This window comes from Neomonachus schauinslandi, chromosome 1 (genome assembly GCF_002201575.2).
Source record: "Neomonachus schauinslandi chromosome 1, ASM220157v2, whole genome shotgun sequence".
Lineage (NCBI taxonomy): Eukaryota > Metazoa > Chordata > Mammalia > Carnivora > Phocidae > Neomonachus > Neomonachus schauinslandi.
This window is the reverse complement of record NC_058403.1, coordinates 83,908,712-83,933,989: the sequence shown is the minus strand read 5'-3', so window position 1 is coordinate 83,933,989 and position 25,278 is coordinate 83,908,712. Positions and strand designations below refer to the sequence as shown.

Genomic DNA, 25,278 nt, shown 5'->3' with positions numbered 1-25,278 from the left:
CATTTCGCGAGACCGAGGCGGAGCTCCTCCGCGCAGCTCCTCCGCGCCGCCGCTTGGGGCGGTCCCGGAACACTCCCGGAAGACAACTGTGTGTCTGGGATGTGTGCTTCCGGCGGCTTCCAGGCCCGTTCCGCAGCCTCCGGGACCACCAGGATGAAGTAGTGGGTACGGAACGGGGGGCCAGCAGCCCACCTGTCGTTGGGTCCAGCAATCTCTAGCCATGGACCGGGACCTAATGCGGCAGTCACTAAACTACCATGGGCCGTCATTGCTCTCCCTGCTCCGGAGCGAACAGCAGGACAATCCGCACTTCCGGAGCCTCCTAGGGTCGGCGGTCGAGCCTGCCCGGGGCCCGCCGCCCCAGCAGCAGTTACAGGGCAGGTAATGGGACGGCGGTGCCGCTGCGAGACGGGGGAGGGGACGCAGGTCGGGGCCCCATTACCGCCGCCGGGTGGCTGAATCGGGAAGGAGCAGAGCCGCGGCAGCGAGCACGTGAGGATTGCGGCGCTGGTGGGAGGGCTGGTAGGAGGAGGGTCCGCGCTCCGGGTGTGAGCGAAAGCGGGGGATGTGGGCAGAACTTTTTCTTTGGTACTGCCTAGCCAAAATCCCTTAGGTTTCGTTATCTGGAGCTTCGGGAGTTACTTTTTAACTTTCCTCGCCCTCCACCTACAGGCTGGCGAATGAGGGAATCCCTGATTAAAACTTTTTCTCGGAGAATGTACGGCCGGGAGCTTAGGATGGACCCGATTGGGCGATGAAAACCATGAGCATAAGCTTGGACGTACTGAAAAGTTTTGCCCATAAACCAGTTTTCATAAATTTTGTTTCCTTTTAAGAAAAGAGAAGAGAGTTGACAACATTGAAATACAAAAATTCATTTCCAAAAAAAGCAGATTTGCTTTTTGCACTTTCCTGGAAATCAGATGCACCTGCAACTTCTGAAGTCAATGAAGACAATGAAGGTGAGTTTTCTTAAATTATTTTGATTGCGGTTTGGGGTATTTCACTGCACCTGAGATGAAGGAAAGTACAATGCTCTTATTAGTAATTTTGCTAATTTTTTTTTTTAGATGGTTATGCAATCATGCCACCTTTAGAACAGTTCATGGAGATACCTAGTATGGACCGGAGAGAGCTCTTTTTCCGAGATATTGAGCGTGGTGATATAGTGATTGGAAGAATTAGTTCCATTCGGGAATTTGGGTTTTTCATGGTGTTGATTTGTTTAGGCAGTGGCATCATAAGAGATATTTCTCACTTAGAAATCACAGTAAGTTACTTTTCAGTTATTTGATTGCTTCTATTTTTGGTACGAGTCCTCTCAATGCAGGAATTATGTCTTTGCATCCAGTTGTGTTTGGGTGTACCCCGCTGACATAGTTTTGAGAAATAAATATTAATTGGAGAAAAAGTACGTTTTCTTTTTAAAAAATTACTAACGGTGATGTAGTTACTTAGTTTCCTCCTCTGTTTCTCGTGTTTTGGGGGGTTTATTTGGTCCCTTTGGATTGTAGGGATAGAGTCCTTTAAATGCTCAGAGATACCAGTAGATTCGGTGAGATTGATTGGTATTCCAGGCTTATTTCTTCTAGCTGAACATGTTCTTACTTATTTAGTATTTGGAGTTAGATACCTGCGTGTGGATAATTTGGAAACAAATTTCTTATTTTTATATTTACAGTAGTTAAATGTAAATGATTTGTACACATTATAAGATACTTTGCCCAAGATGAATTGTCTTGAATTTGAAATAGTGTGTCAATTTAAAAGGTTTGATATTTGCTACCTGTCAAGGCAGATGATGGAGGAAGAAAAAGCAGGATAGATTGGATAACAGACACAAACTTTGGAGAATTCGCATTTAGTTTTCATTGGAATTCTCATACTTTCTGGCTTTGTTTTTAACAAGCATAAATTATCCTCTTGTTTCATAACCCATACTTATATTTGATTCCTGAAACTAAATGCAAATAGTTTTTGAACTGAACAGAAAATTTGTTTTACTGTTTTTAGGCACAGGAGTTGCTTATAATTAAAATCCTTATTTAAATTTAGACTTCAGAGTGCTAGTTGTTTTTTTAACATTCTTGTCAACTGTTAGCTGATTATACTGAACAACTAGGATAAAAGATGATACTTCTTACCAAAGAACGGAATGTCTGACATTTTAAAATACTTCTCATTGCAGGCTCTTTGTCCGTTAAGAGATGTGCCTTCTCACAGTAGTCACGGGGATCCTTTATCATATTACCAAAATGGTGACATTATTCGAGGTGATCAGTTTCATCATATTAATAAAAAAGTAACAGTTGTCAGATTTTTGTTCATATTAATTTTGAAAATCTGTCTAATGAGAGTAGTGTTTGGAAAGATTTATGTATTTTTATGTTAGTTTGCGTTTTCTTGTTAATCAGCTTAGTTTCCTTATTTTTTTAAGCTGGAATCAAAGATATTGACAGATACCATGAAAAGCTTGCAGTGTCTCTATATAGCTCATCTCTTCCACCACATCTATCTGGTATTAAATTAGGTGTAATTAGTTCTGAAGAGCTTCCTTTATACTACAGGTAATCTGTCTACATTACTTAAAGAAGTTAATTGCAAAAAGTTTCTTGATTTAAAAATAGCAAATTGTGTCTAATTTCTGACAAAGTAGAAAATTCTTACTTCAAAATACGCTCATTTTATTTTTATAACCCTTAAGTAAGAGAAACCAAAATAATATTACCACGCCTTCATGTATAAAAATGAGTATTTCTTTAATAGAAATGGGACATGCTAATTAGGTTAGTCATTTTTTATATTTTTGTTGTGTATGTTTTGTTGTTTTTTGTTTTTTAAGGAGAAGTGTTGAACTAAATAGCAATTCTTTGGAATCCTATGAAAATATCATGCAGAGTTCCTTGGGATTTGTTAATCCAGGAGTAGTTGAATTCCTTCTAGGAAAACTAGGAATAGATGAATCTAATCCACCATCTTTAATGAGAGGCCTACAAAGGTATAGTAAAATAGTTGTTATTAAGCGGTAAGGTAAATGGTGCTGAGCTCAAAAGCTATATAACTGAGACACATATTTGACTATTCTAAGCCTGGTGGCAGCAATATGCGAAAGAGTGAATGAACTAGGTGATCCCATTTCCTTCTGGAATGGAGTCTGCTGTGATTACATGTGTTGAGAAAGATGCAGAAAGTTTATAAGAATTTTATGTTAAAAATACTGTTTAACAATAATAGTCATTTCTGAGAGTTTAAGAATATTATTTTGTAAGAGAGGGAAGCAAACTGTAAGGGCCTCTTAACAATAAAGAAAAACTGAGGGTTGATGGAGGGGAGGTTGGTGGGGGATGGGCTAAATGAGTGATGGGTATTAAGGAGGGCGCTTGTTGTGTTGAGCACTGTGTATTATATGGAAGTTATGAAATCACTCAATTCTACTCCTGAAACCAATATTCCACTATACGTTAACTAACTAGAATTCAAATAAAAATTTGAAAAAAAATACTCTCTTGTGGAAGGAATATAAATTTCTTGCCTAGGATTTAACTTTTTCAGTGTTGAATTTTTATCTGTCAGAATAAACTATTATCCAAAAAAAAAGTATATAGTTTGATTTTTATTTTCTTTGAATAGCAAAAACTTCTCTGAAGATGATTTTGCTTCTGCATTAAGAAAGAAACAGTCTGCATCTTGGGCTTTAAAATGGTATGAAAACTTTGTGTCTTCAGCAGTTGCATTATTTAGTCTAAAAGTTAGAATAAGGCAGGCATTTTTAAATCATTATTAAGACCAAATTTGTTTATAAATGAATTAAATTGCCTTTTTGACATTAGCTTTTTTATAGGTGTAAATGGTATTATGTTGTAAACTTAACAGACTTGTTTTAACCAACATTTTCCATGTTTTTCAAAAGGAATTAGTATATTGATATATCAATTTCATAAATATTTGTTATGAAATTATCCAAAGGCAGGATACTTCCTAGGTATATTGAGAGTATTGAAGACTAAATATTAACCACATGAGGTTTGTTTTAAAAATTTATCCACGTTAACATTATGTTTGGATATTCTGAGAAATATGTGTGATGCTTTGCAAATGTCTTTTTAGTGTGAAGATTGGAGTTGATTATTTTAAGGTTGGACGCCATGTAGATGCTATGAATGAATACAATAAGGCTTTGGAAATAGACAAACAAAATGTGGAAGCTTTGGTAGCTCGTGGAGCATTGTAAGTGAATCATGGCTTTTAAGGAATATTGATAAGGTAGATGTGTACAAGATTTATGAATAGCTCACAAGATAAATTCTTCTAATTTATTTCCTATCTCTAGATATGCAACAAAAGGAAGTCTGAACAAAGCAATAGAAGATTTTGAGCTTGCATTGGAAAACTGTCCAACTCATAGGAATGCAAGAAAATACCTCTGCCAGACACTTGTAGAAAGAGGAGGGCAGTAAGTATCAGATTTTGTTTAAAATTAAGTAGAGATCTAATGTTCAACCAACAACTATATATAAAATCTTGAACTTAACATAAGGAAATAGCATCTTTAACTCACTTAATTCAAAACACCCTTAGTTTCAATTTTGGTTGAAAATGTTTTTTAAATATAGTCCTTTTTAAGTCTTTTTTTTTTTAGTCTTTTTTTCTTTATTACTGAGGTTCTTTATGATTGGAGGTTGGAGATATTTTAGTGTCTTAAGTTTATTGTTCTCAACATACATTAAGTACGTTTTCTTTTCCTGGACATACACAAGAAGTTTTCGCTTTAATAGGAATTTGATTTCTAATTCATTTCATCATATAATGCCAGAAATTTGAATTGAGAGTTGTACAGTTAATTGTGAGTATTTTGCTGTTATGTTTGCTGTTTGCTCTGCTCTGTGCAATAAAATCCACAAATTCAGATTAAATGGAAGAGCAAATCATTAAGAACAAACCCTGCAACTTATATTACTGTCCTGATATGCTGGCATAATACCTGGCTTAGTTGTTGTATCATAAATATTTAATGACTAACAGGCTAGTGTAATTCATAAAATATTGTGAAAAAACATAATATTCCAATATAAATAATTTTAGTAACAGCCTGCTTTAATAATTAAAAAACAATTTATAACAATAGCATCCTTTTGCATCTAATTTTTTTAAATAGAATTATCATTTTTCTGTTTCATGAATTTGCCTAATTACTCTGATTTGTATGATCATTCCAGAATTCCAAATTAAGGAGTTTTGCAATATCTGTTTTTAACTCAAGACCTTCTGTTTAGGGGTGCCTAGGTGGCTCAGTCTTTAAGCATCTGCCTTCGGCTCAGGTCATGATCCCAGGGTCCTGGGATGGAGCCGGGCTCCCTGCTCTGCAGGAAACCTGCTTCTCCCTCTCCCACTCCCCCTGCTTGTGTTCCCTCTCTCGCTGTGTCTCTCTCTGTCAAATAAATAAAATCTTTAAAAAATAATAAAAAAATGGGGCGCCTGGGTGGCTCAGTCGTTAAGCGTCTGCCTTCAGCTCAGGTCATGATCCCAGGGTCCTGGGATGTAGCCTGGCTTCGGGCTCCCTGCTCTGTGGGAAGCCTGCTTCTCCCTCTCGTACTCCCTCTGCTTGTGTTCCCTCTTCCGCTGTGTGTCTCTCTGTCAAATAAATAAAATCTTTTAAAAAAAAAAGAACTGTTTAGACCCAAGTGACTGGAGCAACTTTTTACTTTCTCATTAGGTAAATAGTTAATAAAATATGGCTGTCTTATTACCCACAAATTGGTGTCTTCTGGCTGAGTGGATGGCAACATGATCTACATGTTTTCCAAGCCAGAAATGTTAATATTAATAGCCTTCAGCTGGCCCCCTTCTGCCCATATTCAGTCTGATACAAAAGTGATCCCACTGAAGCCACTGCGTTTTTGTGGGGTTGGGTTTTTTTTGGGGGGGGGGGGGGTTAACTTTTTTTTTTTTTTTTTTACTGTTTCGTACTTTCAAAAAACTGAAAATATTTTACAAATCCTTTTCTGCTCTGTATACAAACTTTCTAATTCTGATTTTTCATAGCATAGACATGAGTTTCATCTAATAATTCTTTGTACCAGCTAGCTGTGATATACATGTATGTGTTGGTATTTCCAAGTGAATTTTCTGGGGAAATTTTTCTGCAGAAAGGAAAATTCTTCATAAACTACTAGGAAAAGCCAACCTATGTAATTCTTTGCTAAAGCTCAAGATTATAGTAAATTTATTTTTAAGAATTGTATTTATTTGAGAGAGCATGCACTAACATGGGGGAGAGGCAGAGGGAGAGGGAGAAGCAGACTCCCCACTGAGCAGGGAGCCCAACGTGAGACTCGATGTGGGATCCCAGGACCCCTGGGATCATGACCTGAGCTGATGGCAGATGCTTAACCGACTGAGCCACCCAGGTGCCCAAGATTATAATAAATTTAGAGAAAACCTTGGCTAATTATGTTTTCACGTATCGTACTAAAATCCCAATGCTGGACATACAATATGGCTTTAGTTACCAGTAATGAATTCCTACTTTTTTTAAATTGAAATATAATTGACATATAACATTATATTAGATTCAGATGTACAACATAATGATTTGTCAGATGTATATATTGTAAAATAATTACATTTGGTTAACATCTATCATCACACATTGATACAATTTTTTTTTCTTGAGAGAACTTTTAAGATCTGTCTTAGCAATATTCAAATATGTAATATAGTATTACTGACTATAGTCACCATGCTGTACATTACATCCCCCGGACTTACTTATCTTTTAACGGGAAGATTGTAATTTTGACCACCTTCACCCATTTCGCCAGCGCCCTCCCAACCCCACACAACCACCAATCTGTTCTCTGTATCTGTGAGTTTAGATTTTTTGTTTTGTTTTATGTGGTCTTTTTACCAAAGAAATAGCAGTAAAAAGCACATGATTTAGGTACTACTCAATTTGAAAAATGTTACCAAACATGGTTTTTCTCTAATAAGTTCTCTCATATAAGCTTCTGACCTATATGCATATTTGAGAATTTTTGTTTTTATGAAAAGCTAAATCTGTTTCAAATTTAGGTTAGAAGAAGAAGAAAAGTTTTTAAATGCTGAAAGTTACTACAAGAAAGCTTTGGCTTTGGATGAGACTTTTAAAGATGCAGAGGATGCTTTGCAGAAGCTTCATAAATATATGCAGGTGATTCTTTATTTCCTCTTAGAAATTTAGTGATAGTTGAAATTGATGCCAAAACTTAACTTTCTTATAGGAAATACTATTCTAGATTACTTAGTCAAGGCATTATGAAAAGTGTCTTTTTAGATACAACTTTTCCAGATTGGGTTTGACATTACTTCATAGTGCCTTTTCTTTTTTGTTAGTACTCAAAAGTAAAAATAGTCCTATGAGAAAATTCCTGCCTACATGTGGTATGTGGTTTTGAGAACTGTCCTTATAGTGAGCTTTCCTGGTGGTTACAAATTCAGTGTTGTTGCTGTAATTGAGCTAATTATAAAAACCTCTTTGAGAAATAATTTTAAATTGCCTTTTCCTGTAATACTGATGATGATGTTTTCTCATGCATTTTCTTCTGAATTGGACCATTGCTGCTGTGTCTGTGACATCTGGTGCTGCTCATCCCCATCCTCAAACTGGAAAATGATTTCTTACGTAATCACGCATCCAACTGGGTTGTGCTATTTTTTAAATGGTTTGTATTTGAACATGGTGATTCCTCCCCCAATTCACCTTAATGGAATTTATTTGAATTTTATTTATAAAATTTGTGTCCTGTCTAAATTTTTCAATTTTTTTAAAAATAATTTTTCATGTATTTTATTTTTTCCTTTTCTTGCACTCTGGGTCATGGGTACCAATGCAATGGCTTCCCCTTTTTTCATGGAATAACAACTGCAATATGGTCCTCAATGCTGTTCTGGCTATTCCAATGATTAATGCCAAACACTTGTATGATTAATTTTTTACATGTTAAAAATACTTAATGCTGGATATATGGTGATTTGTGTATACCCCATTTGGTTTCTGGTGGGTGGGGGGTGGTCTTTTGAAAACTGGGTTTTATATATTCTGCTGTTTTTAACGTGTGGTTTTTTCCGATATCTGGGTTCTAAAAGAAATCTTTGGAATTAAGAGAAAAACAAGCTGAAAAGGAAGAAAAGCAGAAAACAAAGAAAATAGAAACAAGTGCAGAAAAGTTGCGTAAGCTCTTAAAAGAGGAGAAGAGGTAAACTATAATATTCAGTATTTTTTAACTTAAAGCAACTACTGACTTGAACCAAAGTGCCATATGGAGGTTAAAGTAAGTAAAAAAAAAAAAAAAAAAAGTATTGAATCATAATCAGTGATACTTTGTAAGTATGTGTACCACACATTTTTCTGTAAAAGAAATTAAGTGGAATCTAAAGGTAGAGTTCTGCAAGAAAAAAGAAAAATCTTTATATAATAAATTGTTTTAATTATCTGTATTTTAGCGAGAAATGTTTTAGAACTAGAGGAGTGGTTCTCACCTGGGGGTGGCTTTGTCCCCCCAGGGACATTTTTGGTCATCGTAACTGGTGGAATGGTACTAACATCTAGTGGGTAGAGGTCAGGGGTGCTGCTAAACATCCTACAGTGATACCCCAACCCCCACTGTCACCCTTCCTAACCAACAAAGAATTATTCAGGTGAGAATGTCAATAGTGCTGAGGTAGAGAAACTATGTATTAGAGGTAGCCAGATACAAAACTTCATTTCTTTCCTTTATGTATTCACATAGACTTAAATTTTTTAGACAGTGTTGGAAATGTGACTGTGTCTTCAGAAATAATGGATTTGCTTTCAATGACAATTGTCTACACAGTGTTTTTTCCCCAAAAGTCATGCCTGGTAGTAAAATTGGATATTGTAGTAACTGATGTTATTATAGTAATTGCTCATCTAAAGCCACAGCTTTTATGAAACCTTTAAAGAGAACAAAGTAGGACTAGAATCTTTATGGATAATCAAGAAACATTTTTGTACTTAACATATTTGATGGGTTAACGATATTTTTTAGGCTAAAGAAGAAAAGAAGAAAATCAACTTCTTCCTCTTCAAGTGTTTCTTCTGCTGATGAATCTGATTCTTCATCATCATCCTCTTCCTCTTCCAGTCACAAAAGGCATAAGAAACATAAGAGGAACCGTTCAGAGTCTTCTCGAAGTTCCAAAAAGCATTTAGCTAAGGCCTCCTCAAGTCAGATAGATCAGAATAGGAAAGATGAGTACTTCCCAGTTCCAACCAATACTTTAGCATCTTTTCTTAACCAAAAACAAGAAGTGGAAAAACTACTGGAAAAGCAGGACAGGTTACCATATCAAAAGAAACAGGTAAAAGAGAAAGATAGATGCCCTCTCTCTTCATCTTCAGTTGAAATTCCGGATGATTTTGGAGGTAGGTCTGAAGATCCAAGAGATTTTTATACTCAGGCAAGTAGTAGCAAAACAGAAAAACCATATAAATCAGAAAAACATTTTTCCAGTAGAAGAGATTCCTCAGATTCCTCTTATAGGAATTCAGAGGACAAAGTGAAAACTTACAGTTATAGAAGATTTGAAAAAGATACTGAGGGAAGAAAAGAGCACTATAGAAGGTGGGAGCCAGGTTCCATGAGGCATTCCACTTCACCAGCAAGCTCAGACTACTCATGTAAGTCAGTTGAAAAATATAAAAAATACACTTATTCAGGATCACGTGATTTTAGTAGACATGAGCAAAGATACCCATTAAATAAAAATCAAGGAGAATATGAAATAGAGGATAATTATGAAGAGGATATTAAAACAGAGGTTCCAGAAGCAGATGGCCTGAATAGCAAAGAGCAGTCAGAAAGTGGAGTTAAAAAAAATTTACCTCAGAATTTACTCAATATATTTAATCAGATAGCTGCATTTGAGAAAGAAAAAGGAAATAAGCCAAAAAAATAATATGCCAGGGGATTCAGCACCGTTAAACAAAAGGCTGTTAATGAAAGTTTTGGGTCTTCTAGTCCAGAAGAATCACTACTCCTAAAGCTATTTTATTTGTAGAGATTGCAGAAAGCAGATGCTTTTTAGCTATTCTCAAAGTAGATTTGTTTCAGTTGTAGGTCTCCTCACAGCTTGATTTATTAGGCTTTTCATGTGTATGTTTCTGTATAGTATTTCTTACTGTGATGATTTAAACTTCACCTAAAGATAATTCTCAAAAGTATTGCTTCCTCATGGTATTATAGTGTATGAGAATTTCTTGGGTCCACCTTATCCTGCTGCTTGAGAGAAAATTAAATTTGTTCATTGAACACTTGGATTGTTTTCTTCAAAAATTATTTCATTGTCTTTCCTGTTAAATTCTGTCTTTTCCCTCAGCTTTTGAAAGAGATACACAGTATTTGATTGTTCCTTAAGTACCGTTTTATATTGATCTAAATACCACATTTTTTGTATAACTTCTAAGATTATATACAGATGATCTGTCTTGCCTAATTGACCTCTAAAGTTTGATTTAATTAAAAATGGTTTGTGTGCCAGCTTAACAAGTACCTTAGGAATAAAGCCATGAAAGTTGAAAATAGGGGCCCATTTTGCTGCTTTTTTTTTTTTTTAAACCTTATTGTTAGCAATATAGCCCTAAGAAATTTCTTAACCTTAAATATTGGCAAGACCCTTAGAGACCACATACCAGGCAAGAATAGATCAGAATAAAAAGAATCCTTTTAGCAAAAACAGCAGTGGCAAGAGAAACACACTCTAAATCTGGTTTTCCCCTAAGGGAAAGAAAATTGGGAAACTGTCCCAGTACTGCATATGTCCAGTTGGGAAGGCACTGGGCATGTTTTAATTCGCCTAGAGCTGGCCTGCATTTCCTCTTAATACCTCTCTCTTGACACTTCCCTTGATGCCTCCTTTCTTAGGGTCTGAATAAATGACAAGGCCACCAAAGCCTGGTTTTACTCAATAAATTCCAGCAACTAGAGCTGAAGAAGTGACTTAGATCATAAAAATCCTTCCAAATTTGAAAACAAACAGAGATTTGGAGATAGAGATGGTAGTCATGGTTGTTGATTTATAACGGTCTTTAGAATCTTTCCAATTTCAGATTCTAGACACTGTTAAGTGACAACAGGCCTTTAATGCTACATCTCTCTAAATCATTCTAACTGGGTATGTCCTGTTTGTGGCCTTCAGACTTTAGCATTGGGAGCCTAGCGAAAAAGCTAAAGTTTGTTTTACAGTGAAAGAGAGAAAGAAACTGGTCAAAAACCATGGCTAACAGCAGTAGAAAGGTCACTCAGGTCATTCATCTTTGTACCAAGAAACTCATCTTAAAAGAGTCCCTGGTTCTTTCTGTGTATTAATAGCTCCTGTATCATCCCTACATAGTCCTACATAGTGGTTTTTGTAAAGAGTGAACAGTATCTCGACATGGTCTTTGATCTTTAGGAATTGCCACTACATCTTCAGTATTTTATGTCCACCATTTACTAAAAAATCTCTGAGCATCACTATCAACCAGCACTATAATTTTCCAAGGTGTCTTTGTGGCTTAATGTTACATTCAGGTACAAGAAAATTAGGATAGTACCTTATATAGGCTTGCCTGAATTTATGAATTATCTTCCCCAGAGTTTCTTTCCTGGGACATATTAAACTTACGCAGAGTCTACAAGCCAGTTTCTAAGGATGTGTTCAGGAAACCCGTCACAGCAAAAGAATATTGGGGACTGGCTTACCAAGAATTGTTAGTAATTATCTTTAGCAGTTTTTTTCCTTATCATTATGTCTATACTTTGTACACACCCAGACTGTGTCTTGATTTCCATAAATAACTTTCTAACACAATAAGTGGATGTTTAAGATAACTCTACAATTTGGAGATAATGGGTTTGTGATCCCTGTGTCACCATATAGCATTATTATACACGTAGGGTTGGAACTGTTTATTTAATAGAGTTAAATACAGACTTGTATACTGGCCTAGAACCTAACCATTCCACAAATACTGTGCTAGCCTTTGGGTGGTGACTCAATAATAGGCAGAAGCTATTGTGCAGTTCCTAAGTCTCCTTTTATATATTTGATTATTTCAGTAAACTTGTGTAAGTAACTCATATTTATTTCAGTAAACTTGTGGTGTAAGGAACTCTTACTGTCTCAGTATTACAAATAAGGAAAAAAGCATAGAGAAGCAACTTTCCTAAGGACATAGAGCCAGTAAGACAATCCCTGCCTCCGTAGAACAGTGTTTAATATTGAATTGCAAGTTCCAAGTAATTTACAAAGTACTGCAGGGAAGAGAATAAGACCTTCAGTGAACACACAAAGTGAGCATAAAATTAATCAGTTTTTAGATCTTCTAAATCTCATGCATTTAGAACCTTGTTTTACAAAAAAATTACTTACTGGACTTGGCTATACCATTTGCTGGCTATTTCTAAAAACAATAATAAAATATTTAAATAATTAGGAAAAACAGGTTTACTGCCACTACTGCCTTTCAGAAGGAACTGTAAATGACACTTCTAAACAATGACAACAGTTGTGACAAATTCAAGGTTTGAAGGAGAAATAAGTATATAGTTTCTAAGTATATAGCTAAGTATTTAAAAGCCAGTTTTATAACATAATCATACTCCACACTCTTACAAGAGTTGAAAATATTGGGCTCATGTTCTACAATAAGGTATTAAATGGAATAACATTCTAAATCTGGTGGTCTACTTCCACTGTGAATTTATGGGATTCCTGTTGCAAATCAAATCACACCTAGCTCTTTGTCTACTACATCAAGAAGGTCTTGGGGGAAGAAAAGTCTTGAAAGTACATTCTTATTCTTGAAAACAAAATGTTTAATATGTTTGACTTCTTTCAAGATCAGAGTTGAGTAATTCCTAGAAAGTTCAGCTGCATTCTTATTGATATGCAGTGCTCTTTCCTATTAATTTTTGGGGGGGGGTAGGGAATAAATGCTATTTTTTGGTTAAAAATTTTAGAATCATACCAAAAGAAGAAACTAATAGACTTCTCCCCCAGAAGTCCAAGAAATATGTTTCTTCGACTAAAGCAAACCTAATTTTAGGATTTTCTAGGGTAAATGAGAATTTTAGTATTATAAACTATTCAAAGGACAGTGAATCTTCAGAAATTTCCTGAATGTGTTAAATTAGAATTGAAGTAGTTTCATGGCTAGTGTGAAATACTGAAGCAAACTGTTTTCTAATTTAACACACATCAAAATAACAGTGAAAAGCATCATTTTCTCTGTGCTTATAAAACATATAGCCTTGTTAAAGAATCTATTACTGCTTTCCTTCTCTGTGAAGAAAACAGTATGGCAAAAGCTAAGAAAATTAAGCATTTCTTTGGCTTATCTGAACCTAAATTGCTTGACTTTTTAACTCAGTTTTCACATTTTCCACAGGGTAAACTTTCGTCTAGTTATGGCATATTTCTAACACGATTTCAGTAGGCCTCTCTCATATCACTACACAGCACCCAAAAGCATAGGGTGGAATTCACTATCTTAAAAGTAAGATTTTTGTTTTTGTGTTTACAACTTACACAAAAGAAATTAAAATGTTTATTTGCGGCCCTTTTTGTTTTTACCATTACTGGAGCTACTGGGCGCACTTGGTGGCCTAGAAATATTGCCAGTCCCTGAAGAGGAGGCTGGGAAGTTCAGCTCTAATACTTTAATTGAAGTCTGAGAGGCAGTACTTGTGGAACTTCTGGATGACCTACAGGAAAAGAAAAACAACACTATTTTAAATGGAATTCAAAATCTTTATTAGTAAAGACCCCCTCGCTAATGGCAAAAGATACCATAATCCCACAAGGAATTAAAGAGATCAAAAAGCATATACTAGTAACACTACTAAATTTTAAAAGCATAACCATTCATGTCAAAAAATGCATTCGAAGAAAAATGGTAATGAACATAGAGTTTCAAACTAGTTCAACAAATGTTTCTATATGAGAAAAAGAATATTTTCAACTATAATCAATTTAGAAGGGGAATCATTAAACATTAAAAAGGTTTTGCAAAAATCATTAAAGTGCCATGGTAATTTGGGTGCTGGCAAGAGTGACTACAATAATAGGTTAGGTAATCTAAAGAAGAAAATGAGGCCTATTGACAGGATAAAGTGGTGGGGTCTTTTTTTTTTTTTAAAGATTTTATTTATTTGAGAGAGAATGAGAGAGAGCACATGAGAAGGGGGAGGGTCAGAGGGAGAAGCAGACTCCCTGCCGAGCAGGGAGCCCGATGCGGGACTCGATCCAGGGACTCCAGGATCATGACCTAAGCCGAAGGCAGTCGCTTAACCAACTGAGCCACCCAGGCGCCCAGTGGTGGGGTCATTTGAAAAGCATAACTAGCTATACAATTCTGAAATGCTAAGACTTAAAATATGGAAATACAGCGATGTTTTATCAGGTGACTCCTTACCATGTTTATGTAGAAACAGTTTTGTTCTACTTAAACACTATCTTTTAGGATGTCCCTTTTATTTTCTGAAAGCTCTCTGTGGACAAGTGAAAAATAAATGGCTATTGAACATAGGAGATTGGGAATTTTAAAATTAAGATCATTAATAATTTTTATTTTGTCAGCAAAGCACAAAACTGTTGATTAAACATCAATCTACCTGATAGAATTCCAGATAAAACTGAAGTGCAGAAGCAAAGAATAATTTCCTTTTTAGCAAAATAAAGCAGCAAAAATGAAATAAAATTCTGACTACTTAAAACTTCATAATGTGGTTTTAATCATAAAAATCATATGTCTGGGGACGCCTGGGTGACTCAGTCGGTTAAGCGTCTGCCTTCAGCTCAGGTCATGATCCCAGGGTCCTGGGATCGAGTCCCGCATCGGGCTCCCTGCTCTGCGGGGAGCCTGCTTCTCCCTCTGCCTCTCTCTCTCTCTCATGAATAAATAAAATCTTTTTTAAAAAAAAATCATATGTCTGAACATCTAAGTTGCCTTTTTATGGTTTAAAAAACTCTCCCCAGAGGCGCCTGGGTGGCTCAGTCAGTTAAGCAGCTGCCTTCCGCTCAGGTCATGATCCTGGAGTCTCAGGATTGAGCCCCGCATCGGGCTCCCTGCTCAGTGGGGAGTCTGCTTGTGCCTCTCCCTCTGCTCCTCACCCCGCTCATACTCCCTCTCTCTCTCTCTCAAATAAATAAAATCTTTAAAAAAAAAAATCTCCCCATACTCAGGGTTAACCATGCAAGACATAACCTCCAAAATTTCACCCTGCTTTATCCTACTGAAAGCTGGAAGTCACAAAACACTCATGTCCTCGTAGAAACTGACATCAGACAGAGGGAAAGAGTCTCGCTCTGCTGGCTGTTACCTGCATACATGACACTAACATAGAAAGGTGGGTAAGGAGGATAAGGAGAGCACTGGCAGATCCAGTGGCTGTAGCGGTATTTGCATAGAATAGAGAGTTAATGAGATGATTTTTAACCTTCCACTTACCTTGTTGATAACAGTGAAGTCTGTGAAGCAGATCTAGAACTCTGGCGACTGCCTTTTGTACCAGCTGTAGGTAGTTCTAAACCATTCTGGAAGAATATTCAATAGCGATCATTAGTACCACTGCATTTTAGAATATTTTGAATTAGACTTTATGATAAAGGCCATAAATTTATTTCATTAAGTGTTTAAAAAATATTTTAGCTAGAAGGTACTGTTATTACCTGTTGAAAGTATGTTTGAAGGATAATACGGATCTCAGCATTTTCTTCTGTGACATCAACTAGCATTTCATCAATGATCTTGTGGAAATGTTTCACTTCACGAAGTTTGATATCTTTTTCTTCTAGTGTTTCATCTTTTGTGTCTTTCAAAAGTCGGATTTCCTTGGTGAGTTTTGCACACTGTTGTTGGTCAATAGTAGTCAGTTATTATTTAAAACTATTTCCCAGAACTTAGTATTTTTTTATGGATGGAGGATTTGGAGTTACCATTTGGAACTCCAAAATATGTAAATATGACAGGTCAGTTTTTAAAAAGACAGCAGTACCTGTTTAATTACTCTCTCTAATTTTGGCTTCTGCTCCTCAGTTTCTCTATTTAGTTGAGATGAATAAGCCTGCTTCTCTGATAATTTTTCTTTGACATTATTTGTTAAATGTTCTATAACTTCTAAAGTATTTTCCATGCTCTGCAGAAAATAAAGCGTTAACATACTTACTGGTTAGAATCAAAAACCTAAAACTTGCCATTTTTTCAAGTTATTTTTTTAATTCATTTATTTTTGTATACAACATACATTATATTGGTAGATAACAAGTATAATGGTTCCTGGATTAAGTTTTGTATATAATTCCACTGGAAAGTATTTTTATGGTACTTCGGGGAAAAATAAGTCAAACAGTGACTATTAAAAGCATGCGATTTTCAAAGATTCAAAATTCATACCATTGGTTCCTTCAAACATTAGAAAAAAAAAAAAAATCTAAATTTTTATATAGAGCTTGCTTACCAAGCACATTTTTTCTCTTTCAGTGATGTGGTTTAGTAACTACTTTCTACTAGATTATTTTTATCTTTCAAATTTTAAGGAGCAAGGTGATCTTTAAAGAATTAAATGAAATAAAAGTTCATTAAATAAAAGTTAGGGGATAGATGTAATTAGCTGGCTATGATTCATTACCTAATTAACAAGTCATTATCAGCAGTCCATCCTGTGTTTAGTACTATGATTTTAACTATTTAATACTTTGGTCACTTTTTTTTCTCATTTTAATTAAATGAGACTTTTACTCTCTACTTTAAAAAATTATCTTCTTTGTACAAGATAACAAGACAGTAGACATAATAATAATGATAGTTAACTTTTACTAAGGGCTTTTTGCTAAATCCTGTAGAATTTACCTGGATATCTTCCTGTAGTTCCCTGATTTGTCTTTGTTTGTATCTGTATTTTTCATCAATAGCTCTTTTTTGTTCTTCTAGTTGGATTTTTTGTTCATACTCATCACCTAAAATTAGAGAATTCTTAGTTTAAATTTTTAACATGTTATGTAGAAAGCAAGCTTCAAGTCTTACATATATTAAACTTCTAACATTTTTTGTTACAGAAGGTTAAATTCCTTGTATCTGCTTGTTGAAAAACAGTATGAGCATATAATGTGGTAGCCATTCTTGTTTTGTCAACATAGAGCAACCAATGTGCTGCTATTTTCTTCACATTTGAAATTAATTCCCAGAGAAGTGATATGCAATACTGCTAGAACTAATAATGGAAATAACAACTTAGTCCTTATTTTAAAGGGGGCGGGGAGATGATTTTCTGACTCAATCAAACATGGTACATTTTTGTTTTCCATGTCTCACAATGTTCCTCTTTAAAAATAAGTACAGCTTTAATTGCATATATTCATAAAAAAATTTTAATAACTCCTACATACTAGATGGAGTCACTTTTTTAAAAGATTGTTTGTAATTGTTGTTGCAACTTCTCAGCACTTGCAAGGTGTTTTCTAGAGCATAGATTTCTTTTTCAGCTTTGTTGATCTTAGCATCCAAACTGTCACCTTCCCTTTGAAGTTCTTCTTTTTCTTGAGCAGCCTATGAAATACAGAATAGAAGTGACTGCACATATGGTTAGTGCTGTGAATTATGTAAGACTGATGAATCGCAGACCTGTACCTCTGAAACAAATATTACATTATATGTAAAAAAAAAAAAAAAAAAAAAGATAGTAAGAAGGGAAAAATGAAGGGAGAAAATCGGAGGGGGAGACGAACCATGAGAGACTATGGACTCAGAAACAAACTGAGGGTTCTAGAGGGGAGAGGGGTAGGGGGATGGGTTAGCCTGGTGATGGGTATTAAAGAGGGCACGTACTGCATGGAGCACTGGGTGTTATACGCAAACAATGAATCATGGAACACTACATCAAAAACTAATGATGTAATGTATGGTGATTAACATAACATAATAAAAATTTTTTAAAAAACGAATTTAATTAAAAAAAAAAAAAAGTGACTGCACAAAAGTATCAGGAGAAAATGTCTGTTTCCAGGGCAGGAAATAGTTTACTCACAACAATACCAATTTACCTTGGGGCCTACATGCAGAATTAAGCATTTATTTCTTGCACTAAATAGAAGGCGGCTTCAAACTAGATCTATTCCATAAGGAGAATACATGTTTCTGGCCTGAAAGAGACTTAGGAACACTTTCTCATTTTAAGTCTTAGGAATAAAGGAGGTAAGCAATGTAAACCTAGGAAAGTAAATGCATATTATTTCCAACCCAGTTATATTGTTATTAGAACTAGGATTTCAACGTTTTTGAACAGTTAAGTAATATTAAAATTAGAATACTCACTTGAGTAGCATATACTAAAATCAGAACAAATAGAAAAAATTAGTTTGGCGCCTGCACAAGAATAACATGCAAATTTGTGAAGCACTCTGTATTTTTAAAAGGAGAAACACTGCATGATTCCACTTAAATGAGATGCCTGTAATAGTCAAATTCACAGACGGAAGATAGCATGGTGGTTGCCCGGGGCTGAGGAGAGGGAAAAATGGGGACTCAGTGTTTAACAGGTAGAGAGTTTCAGTTTTGGAAGATGAAAAAGTTCTGGAGATGGATGTTGGTGTTGGTTGCACAACAGTGGGGATGTACTTAATACCACAGAACTGTACACTTAAAAATTGTTAAAATGGCCAATTTTATGTGTATTTTGCCATGTTTAAAAATTTTTTTTTAATTAGAGAAAGATAAATGTGGCTGGAAAAAAATGCAGTCTATAAATTGCTGAAAACCAAAAAGTCTCAGTAGTAGGCATACTCAGTGACTTTTTCCAGCTTAACTCTGTCACTGTGCTAGGCTCTCTAGAGTTGTATCCAAAAAGTTCCAAAGAACTTCTCCAATTAAATGTTGACAGGGATAACATGAATACATATTTAAAAGTGCCAAAACCCATTTTTAATCAAAATCAAATAATTTAATTTGTTAATTTATTCAATCCCTAGGTGTGGCATGTATTTAAACCAGAATGTGGCCATTTGAAGTTTTATTGGTAATTCTTTATCTCTTAACATTTTCACTGGTATTTATTATGCTTCAAAATATGTTAAGACATATTTTTATAGTAAATAGTACATAATAAAAAAATACAGTTAACAAAAAAAAATTTCTTAGATAAATTATAATCTAATTCCAGTTTAGTTGAGTCTAGAATTGGCAACCTTGTCATTCAAAAAATACTATAGTGGAAGAGACCTAGAATGAATCAAAACAGCTAGATTTTAATTGTGGATTTCCTACGAATGAGGTAACATTAAATAATTCATTTTCCTTCTCCGAGTTCAGTTTATTTGTCAAACAAAGGGGCTGACTTTGTACATTTATATATATTTCTTGATCTAATTCCATATGTACCTTAAACTAAAAACTTTTATGACCCTATCTGGTTCTAAATCAGACATTATAGAATGTATACCTTTTATCCTAGATTAGAAAGCTTATATTAGAAACAAATTTTTATTTATACCTTTCTGTCAACATTTAAAGCATTTTCTAGTAATTTCATTTTCTAACAGTTTCACTAAATTGTGGTCAGAACTGGACTGTAACCTTATAAAGACCACGTAAGACACATTGAGTCTAGCTACAAATAAAAAGTTTCGTTTTTACACATCTGGCACATGTGAAGTGTTAAGAGTAAAACATTTAAATATGCTGCATAATGAAAAATGGAATAATGTGGCAAGCTGCGGACCCTAGAAAGGATGGAAAGTGAAGAGTGGCATTAGGAAATTGGGAAGGTAACTGATCGCCTTGATTCATCTTACATATCCCTTATGCTGACATTTATCCAGCAACTTCACCGTAAACAGAACACACACTCTTTTTCTCATAAAATTTGCCTGTTTTCCTGAGAAGTGGATACATCATCATCATCGTCATCATCATCATCACAGCAATAACAATAATGACAGCAATTTACTGAGGGCTCATTTTGTACATTTACTGAGGGCTCATTTTGTTCCAGACACTGTTTAAGGGTTTTACATACGTTTCTTTTTTGGGGGGGGGGTATTGTTTTATTTGGGAAAAGTGCTTCTTACAAAAGGGCAGCTGCAAAATACAGAGACCTCTTCAACAATTACTTGTTTTTTCTTAGAGTGAAAGAATGGGTGGGGTCCAAGGAATGAATCAAAGCAGTAGATGGACAAATGAGGAGCATCTCCAAGTTACTTTAGGAACTAGAGCAACAAAACTCAAAGCTAAAGTTTCCAATCTTCTTCTAACAACTTAACTTTAGCTCGTCTCGTGGATTACCACCCCCGCCCCCCTTTTAGTGGAAAACCATGACTTACTCCTGCCAACCAATGACCCCAATACAAGAAACACCTTGAACTAAGTTCTGAATCACATCTGTCTACCTGCAAAGCTCAGAGATGGTATGAGGCAAATACCCACAAAAACAAACACAAAAACCTGACAACAAAACCTCAAACGAGGACAAACATTTGTCCAAAAGTGCCTGGGCTGGAGAGGCTGGGAGACCCTAAAACATTAAATACAACTGTGTATCTGAGCCCTGGTTTGTGTTAATGAATGGGACCAGCAGACAGGTGACCTCTCTGTGGCTAAGCCCATTTCTCTATTTATACAGACAGAGCTAGCACCGCTCTACCAACAGCTACCAATATCCTGCTTTGTCCTTTACAATCTATGTGCCATATGAGGCTGAAACCACTAAACCAAAGTTTTTCCACTAAGGCTAAGAACACAACATCTATGCAGGGACGAGGAGCTTCTCACACACACTCACACACACCAAGTCCATCAGCCTTCGGGAGTCCGCTTCCAGCTCGGCCGTTCACTTAGGCCACTGCATCTGTTGTACGTGTTCCTTCTCAACTTTCCTATCATGCTAAACACAGTAAAAATCTCAACACATTCACACCTGGTTCTGGTTACCCAGTAGTATGACTTGTGCACAATTCAACAAGAGACCAAAACCACAGAACAGGTGCACAGTGGGGGTTATGGGGTAGGGAACAGATTTAAAAACACAGATGTGCAGATTTCACCAGAAACCTCGGGTATCCACCTCGTAAGTCTGTGGCAGGCTACGTGCCACAGTGCAGATCCGTCACCCATCACCTCTATTCTTGTACCCCAAAGCAGGGCCAATGCTGTTCTTGAACCTGGGGTCCTCCGAGTAAGTGTGGAGAGTCCATCAGCGCTACCCTAGAATGGTGTCAATCTGGTGGAAAACAGATGATGCAACAGACCTACGCTAATTGACAGTTAAATTCATGTTACAAAAAAACTAGCTTTAAGATTTATTTTTGTAACTTTTTTTTTAAACAGAGAAAAAAACACACTCCTTGGGGAAAGGTGAGGGATTGAGACAGGCCCTGGGTAAGAAGGATCACGACAGCACCTGGAGTTGACAGGCCTGCCTAGGAGAGAAGCTCGGGCACTACCACACCACCACAGGGGACAGCTACTGCCTGAGGCTCAGCAGACCAGTTCACCCGCCACGCCAAGCTGCTATAGATGCAAGTCATAAAAATCTTCCAGCTCATCATGAAACAAGTCCCACTCGTCTTCAGAGTCTGTCAGGTCGTCGTCCCCACCTGCAGCCAAAAGCATAAGCAACATCTCGCCCAGCTCAAAGGTGACAACCTCCTCTTCTTCGTTGTCAAAGGGGTTGCCCTTCTCTCTTTCCTCAATGAGCTCCCAGAAGTGGTTCCTTCGTTGGGCCCGGTATCTGCTTGATGTTCCCACTTTCTGTCTCTGTGGCTCCTCTCTACGGCCATCAGGGTACGCATGCTTGTAAAAACAGTTCCCTCCAAATGGGCAGCTCCCATGTCCTTCATCAAAATACCTGCACGCCTTGTTGCTCATCGCTTCCTTGTAATCCTGAATGAGTTTCTGCTTCTCTTCTTTCTCCTCTACCCAGTACTCACTTGGAACAACAAAGTTAGATGTGATCCAGCATTCTGGGCAGGACTTTATGATCTGGCTCTCAAATTGCTTAGCACTCCTCCACTTGTGAATACATTTGAGACAGGAAGTGTGGTTGCAGTTGGAGAGAATCCCAAAGTGGCGCTCACTGGGGTTGGCTTTTTCATAGACCACCTCCATGCAGATGCCACACACCACATCCTTACTGTGCTGGACAGCAAATGAGAGCTCCATGTCCTTCTCATGGGCCTCAATGCAAGATCTCTGGGCAGCATCCATCGGATGGAGGACCTGCAGCCCACATATGTCACAGGAGTCTCTGTGGAGATACACACAGTTCTCCCCATACCGGCACTCTCCGAACATAGCATAGGGGCAAAGCTGCCGCTTGGTTTCTGCTGCCGTTTGCTCTTTCTCCAATTCTTCCTTGGTCACTGAGCCCTGCAGGGATGCTTCAGTGCAGGAAGGGGCAGTATGGCCACAGTAGGGCTGCCCAGGAACAAACTCAATGGCATTCACCTGTCTTCTGAACCTGCTCCTACCGTTGCAAAGTTTGAGTTTCTTGACTCGGCTTCGCCCGTATGCATTTCAACAACTGGTCCAACGCCTGATGGGAGACTTGAGGAAGCAGCAAGGGATGATTTTGCAGTTAGATCTGCAGCAGGCACTTCGTCCTGTTTCAAAGGCTTACTATGTTCATATCTGCAGCGGTCTCCGTAAATACAGTATCATCACTGAAAATACTTGCACACTACACCATAAGGACTGTCAGAGAGGTCATGCGAGTAATGACAGTTATCTCCTTCTTTACAAACCCTGTGCATGAAATACCTCCAAGGTTTCCCTCCTGCTTTTGATGTTGTTTGTCGTGGTGGGGTTCGGAGCCGACAGCCAAGAAAATTCTTGAGATGTGTTCGGTGCCAAAAAAGGTGATCTTATCAAAGCACTGGGACAAGGAAGGACTCGCAGGCAGAAAAGGTTGCTGTCACATATATTTCTTCATTTACTTCTCACAACAAAGTAATAATATCCTCATTTTGCAAGTGAGGAAACTAAGCCCCCAAAATGATTAAATAACTTATTCCAGGTCACCTACTTGGTCAGTGATAGAACCAAGATATGGACAAAGGCACTCTAACATCAGAGCTTTTAGGTAACATCACATACCTTGTTGAAAGAAAAATTTAACTGGAATTGTAACATCTACCTTCTTCCAACACTGAACAGCCTAGAGCCTACCCTTCACCCCTCAGGAACCTTTAAAGCCTGAGAGGAGGAAAGTCTTGTCAGTATCAGGTCAAAGCCTGAGGTACCACAGACTGATGAAGTTACAAGAACAGTTTGAGAGCTGGGATTCATTTCTCATGTAGGTTAGGTGGAATTTCCTGAGGCGAAGTGGCAGGCATATCACAGTCAGTGTATGTGTTAGGGGCACGCTCAAAGAAGGGCTACAGAAGGAAACTTGCAAGATTAAGTATAAGTCAAAGGAAAGGGAACATCTGTCCACAGGGTCATCCTCTAAAGGTGTGAATTAGATCTTCCCACTTCCTTCAGTGTATGATAGAGGAAAAATGAGTTAAAGTTAAAATTTCCACTCCTTTGTAGTGTCTTGAGTAAGTTCCCAGACCTCTGTGTAAAGGAAATCACACCCGTTCAGTTTCTACATGGCAAAAATGAGTATGGCAGTACTCAGAAAGGGAAATGCATCTAGTTCCTGATCACTTCTCCATTTCCCCTTATGGGTTACTCGGTAAAGATAACCATGAAATGGCAGACAAATCTCAAACATTAGAACAGAGCAGATTCACCCGATCTGTCTCTCTCCCATCTAATATGAAGGCAAAGGAACAGGCCTCTTCCTCTCTGGATAGCCACCATACCAGAGCTGCACTGGTAAATTAGAGAATTAAGATTTCAAAGGTGGTGTAGCTCCAGGTGATGATCTAGGGTGTAGCCACATAAGTGGATGGCTATAGTGAAGTAAGGCCTTGAGACTGAGGTGTTGAACAGGTTATCACATGAATACTAAAGACATGCAAAGTGACAGCAGGTCTTAGGGTAAAACAGATTATGAATCTAGAATAAATGAGGGAAAATGACATGACACAAATGATAGCAAAAAAAAAAAGGTATCAAAGAACAGTCCAGACCTTTCTTTGACCTCATGCACTTGAGGTGTATAGCTTCAGGGGGGGCCTGGGTGGTTCAGTCAGTTAAGCCTCTGACTCTTGGTTTCACCTCCCGTCATGACCTCAGAGCCCAGCGTCAGCTCCGTATTCAGTACAGTCTGCCTGAGGTTCTCTCCCTCTCCCTCTGCCCCTTCCCCCACTCAGGCAGTGTTGCACACGCCCGCACTCTCTCAAATAAATAAATCTTTAAAAAATAATAATAGCTGCAGTACCTCCACCTAACAACTAGTGTTTCATGGGCCTGATCAAGTGCAGTAGGTACAAGAGCGCTATGAAATTTAAAGTTGTGTGGCAAAAAAAAAATGCCATTTGGTTGTTAACAAAGAGCAAAGATACTTCACTTTATCACAACTATGAATCAATTAAGATTACCTTTATCACATAATAGGCCTGTGTTTTCTCCTCTTCTCCTTCAGGAGGCAGCATTACAACAGTAAGAATTTCATATCTATTCTTCAGCTTATCAATTTTACTTAGCCTCTCATGAAACTCAGCACTAATATGGAAAGAAAAAGAAAAACACAAAAACAAATGACATACATTTTTAAAGGACTACAGTGTTCTTATATGACATTTTTATTAATACTAAATTCAAACAGGTTAAATATATTCTCACTTTTCAATTTTCTAATTAGTGGGAAGCATCTCGGGTTTCACCCTATTTGAAAGCTAAGAAGTTAGGCTGCCATAGTTTCATGGAAGTTGGCAGAAGACACAAGATTCCTAGGTCAGAGAAAAAGGACTTTGTCATTCATGTACACCAAGTAGCATGAGCCTCCTGCTTCCAGAGCTCTCAAAGTCCCATGCAAGTGAGGAGGAGCTCAAGTGGATATTACATACACCGCAGGTTTACATCACAGCTAAGGAACCTCAAGCTTAGGTAATCCAAATATCTTATAATGGGAACTAAGCAAATACATCCAATCTTTACTCCAGCAAGAGGATACCACCTATGGCTTCTGAGGCTATTCACTATCCAAACATCATTTAAAGGTAGTTTAATGCAAATTAAAACCACAATACCATATTACCTCACAGCCTAGGGTAGTTACTAAAAAAGAAAGAAAGAAAGAAAGAAAGAAAGAGAAAGAAAGAAAGAAAGAAAGAAAGAAAGAAAGAAAGAAAGAAAGA

General features: G+C 37.0%; 2 protein-coding genes, 1 non-coding gene and 1 pseudogene across 3 annotated transcripts in view; 2 read left to right on the top strand and 2 right to left on the bottom strand.

Moving 5' to 3' along the window:
• The first annotated feature begins 81 nt into the window (after positions 1–81).
• TTC14 (tetratricopeptide repeat domain 14) lies at positions 82–10,546 on the top strand. The gene is given in 13 exon segments (XM_021692334.1): positions 82–381; positions 837–882; positions 884–962; positions 1,071–1,270; positions 2,189–2,273; positions 2,438–2,567; positions 2,843–2,998; positions 3,631–3,702; positions 4,108–4,227; positions 4,331–4,453; positions 7,072–7,189; positions 8,125–8,234; positions 9,048–10,546. Coding segments are annotated over 13 exon segments (2,310 nt in total). The 5' UTR covers positions 82–220; the 3' UTR covers positions 9,958–10,546.
• Positions 10,547–13,588: 3,042 nt separating this feature from the next.
• Positions 13,589–25,278, bottom strand: part of CCDC39 (coiled-coil domain containing 39) — a 48,548-nt gene continuing 36,858 nt past the window's right edge. Inside the window, 7 exon segments of the mRNA XM_021692499.1 lie at positions 13,589–13,745; positions 15,491–15,576; positions 15,712–15,891; positions 16,038–16,178; positions 16,892–16,998; positions 17,428–17,587; positions 24,520–24,643. Coding sequence (XP_021548174.1) covers positions 13,589–13,745; positions 15,491–15,576; positions 15,712–15,891; positions 16,038–16,178; positions 16,892–16,998; positions 17,428–17,587; positions 24,520–24,643 — 955 coding nt within the window.
• LOC123326998 lies at positions 18,347–18,448 on the top strand. Its single transcript, XR_006541466.1, has one exon. It is a non-coding gene; the product is annotated as a U6 spliceosomal RNA (small nuclear RNA).
• On the bottom strand, positions 21,542–22,785 carry LOC110582468 (annotated as a pseudogene).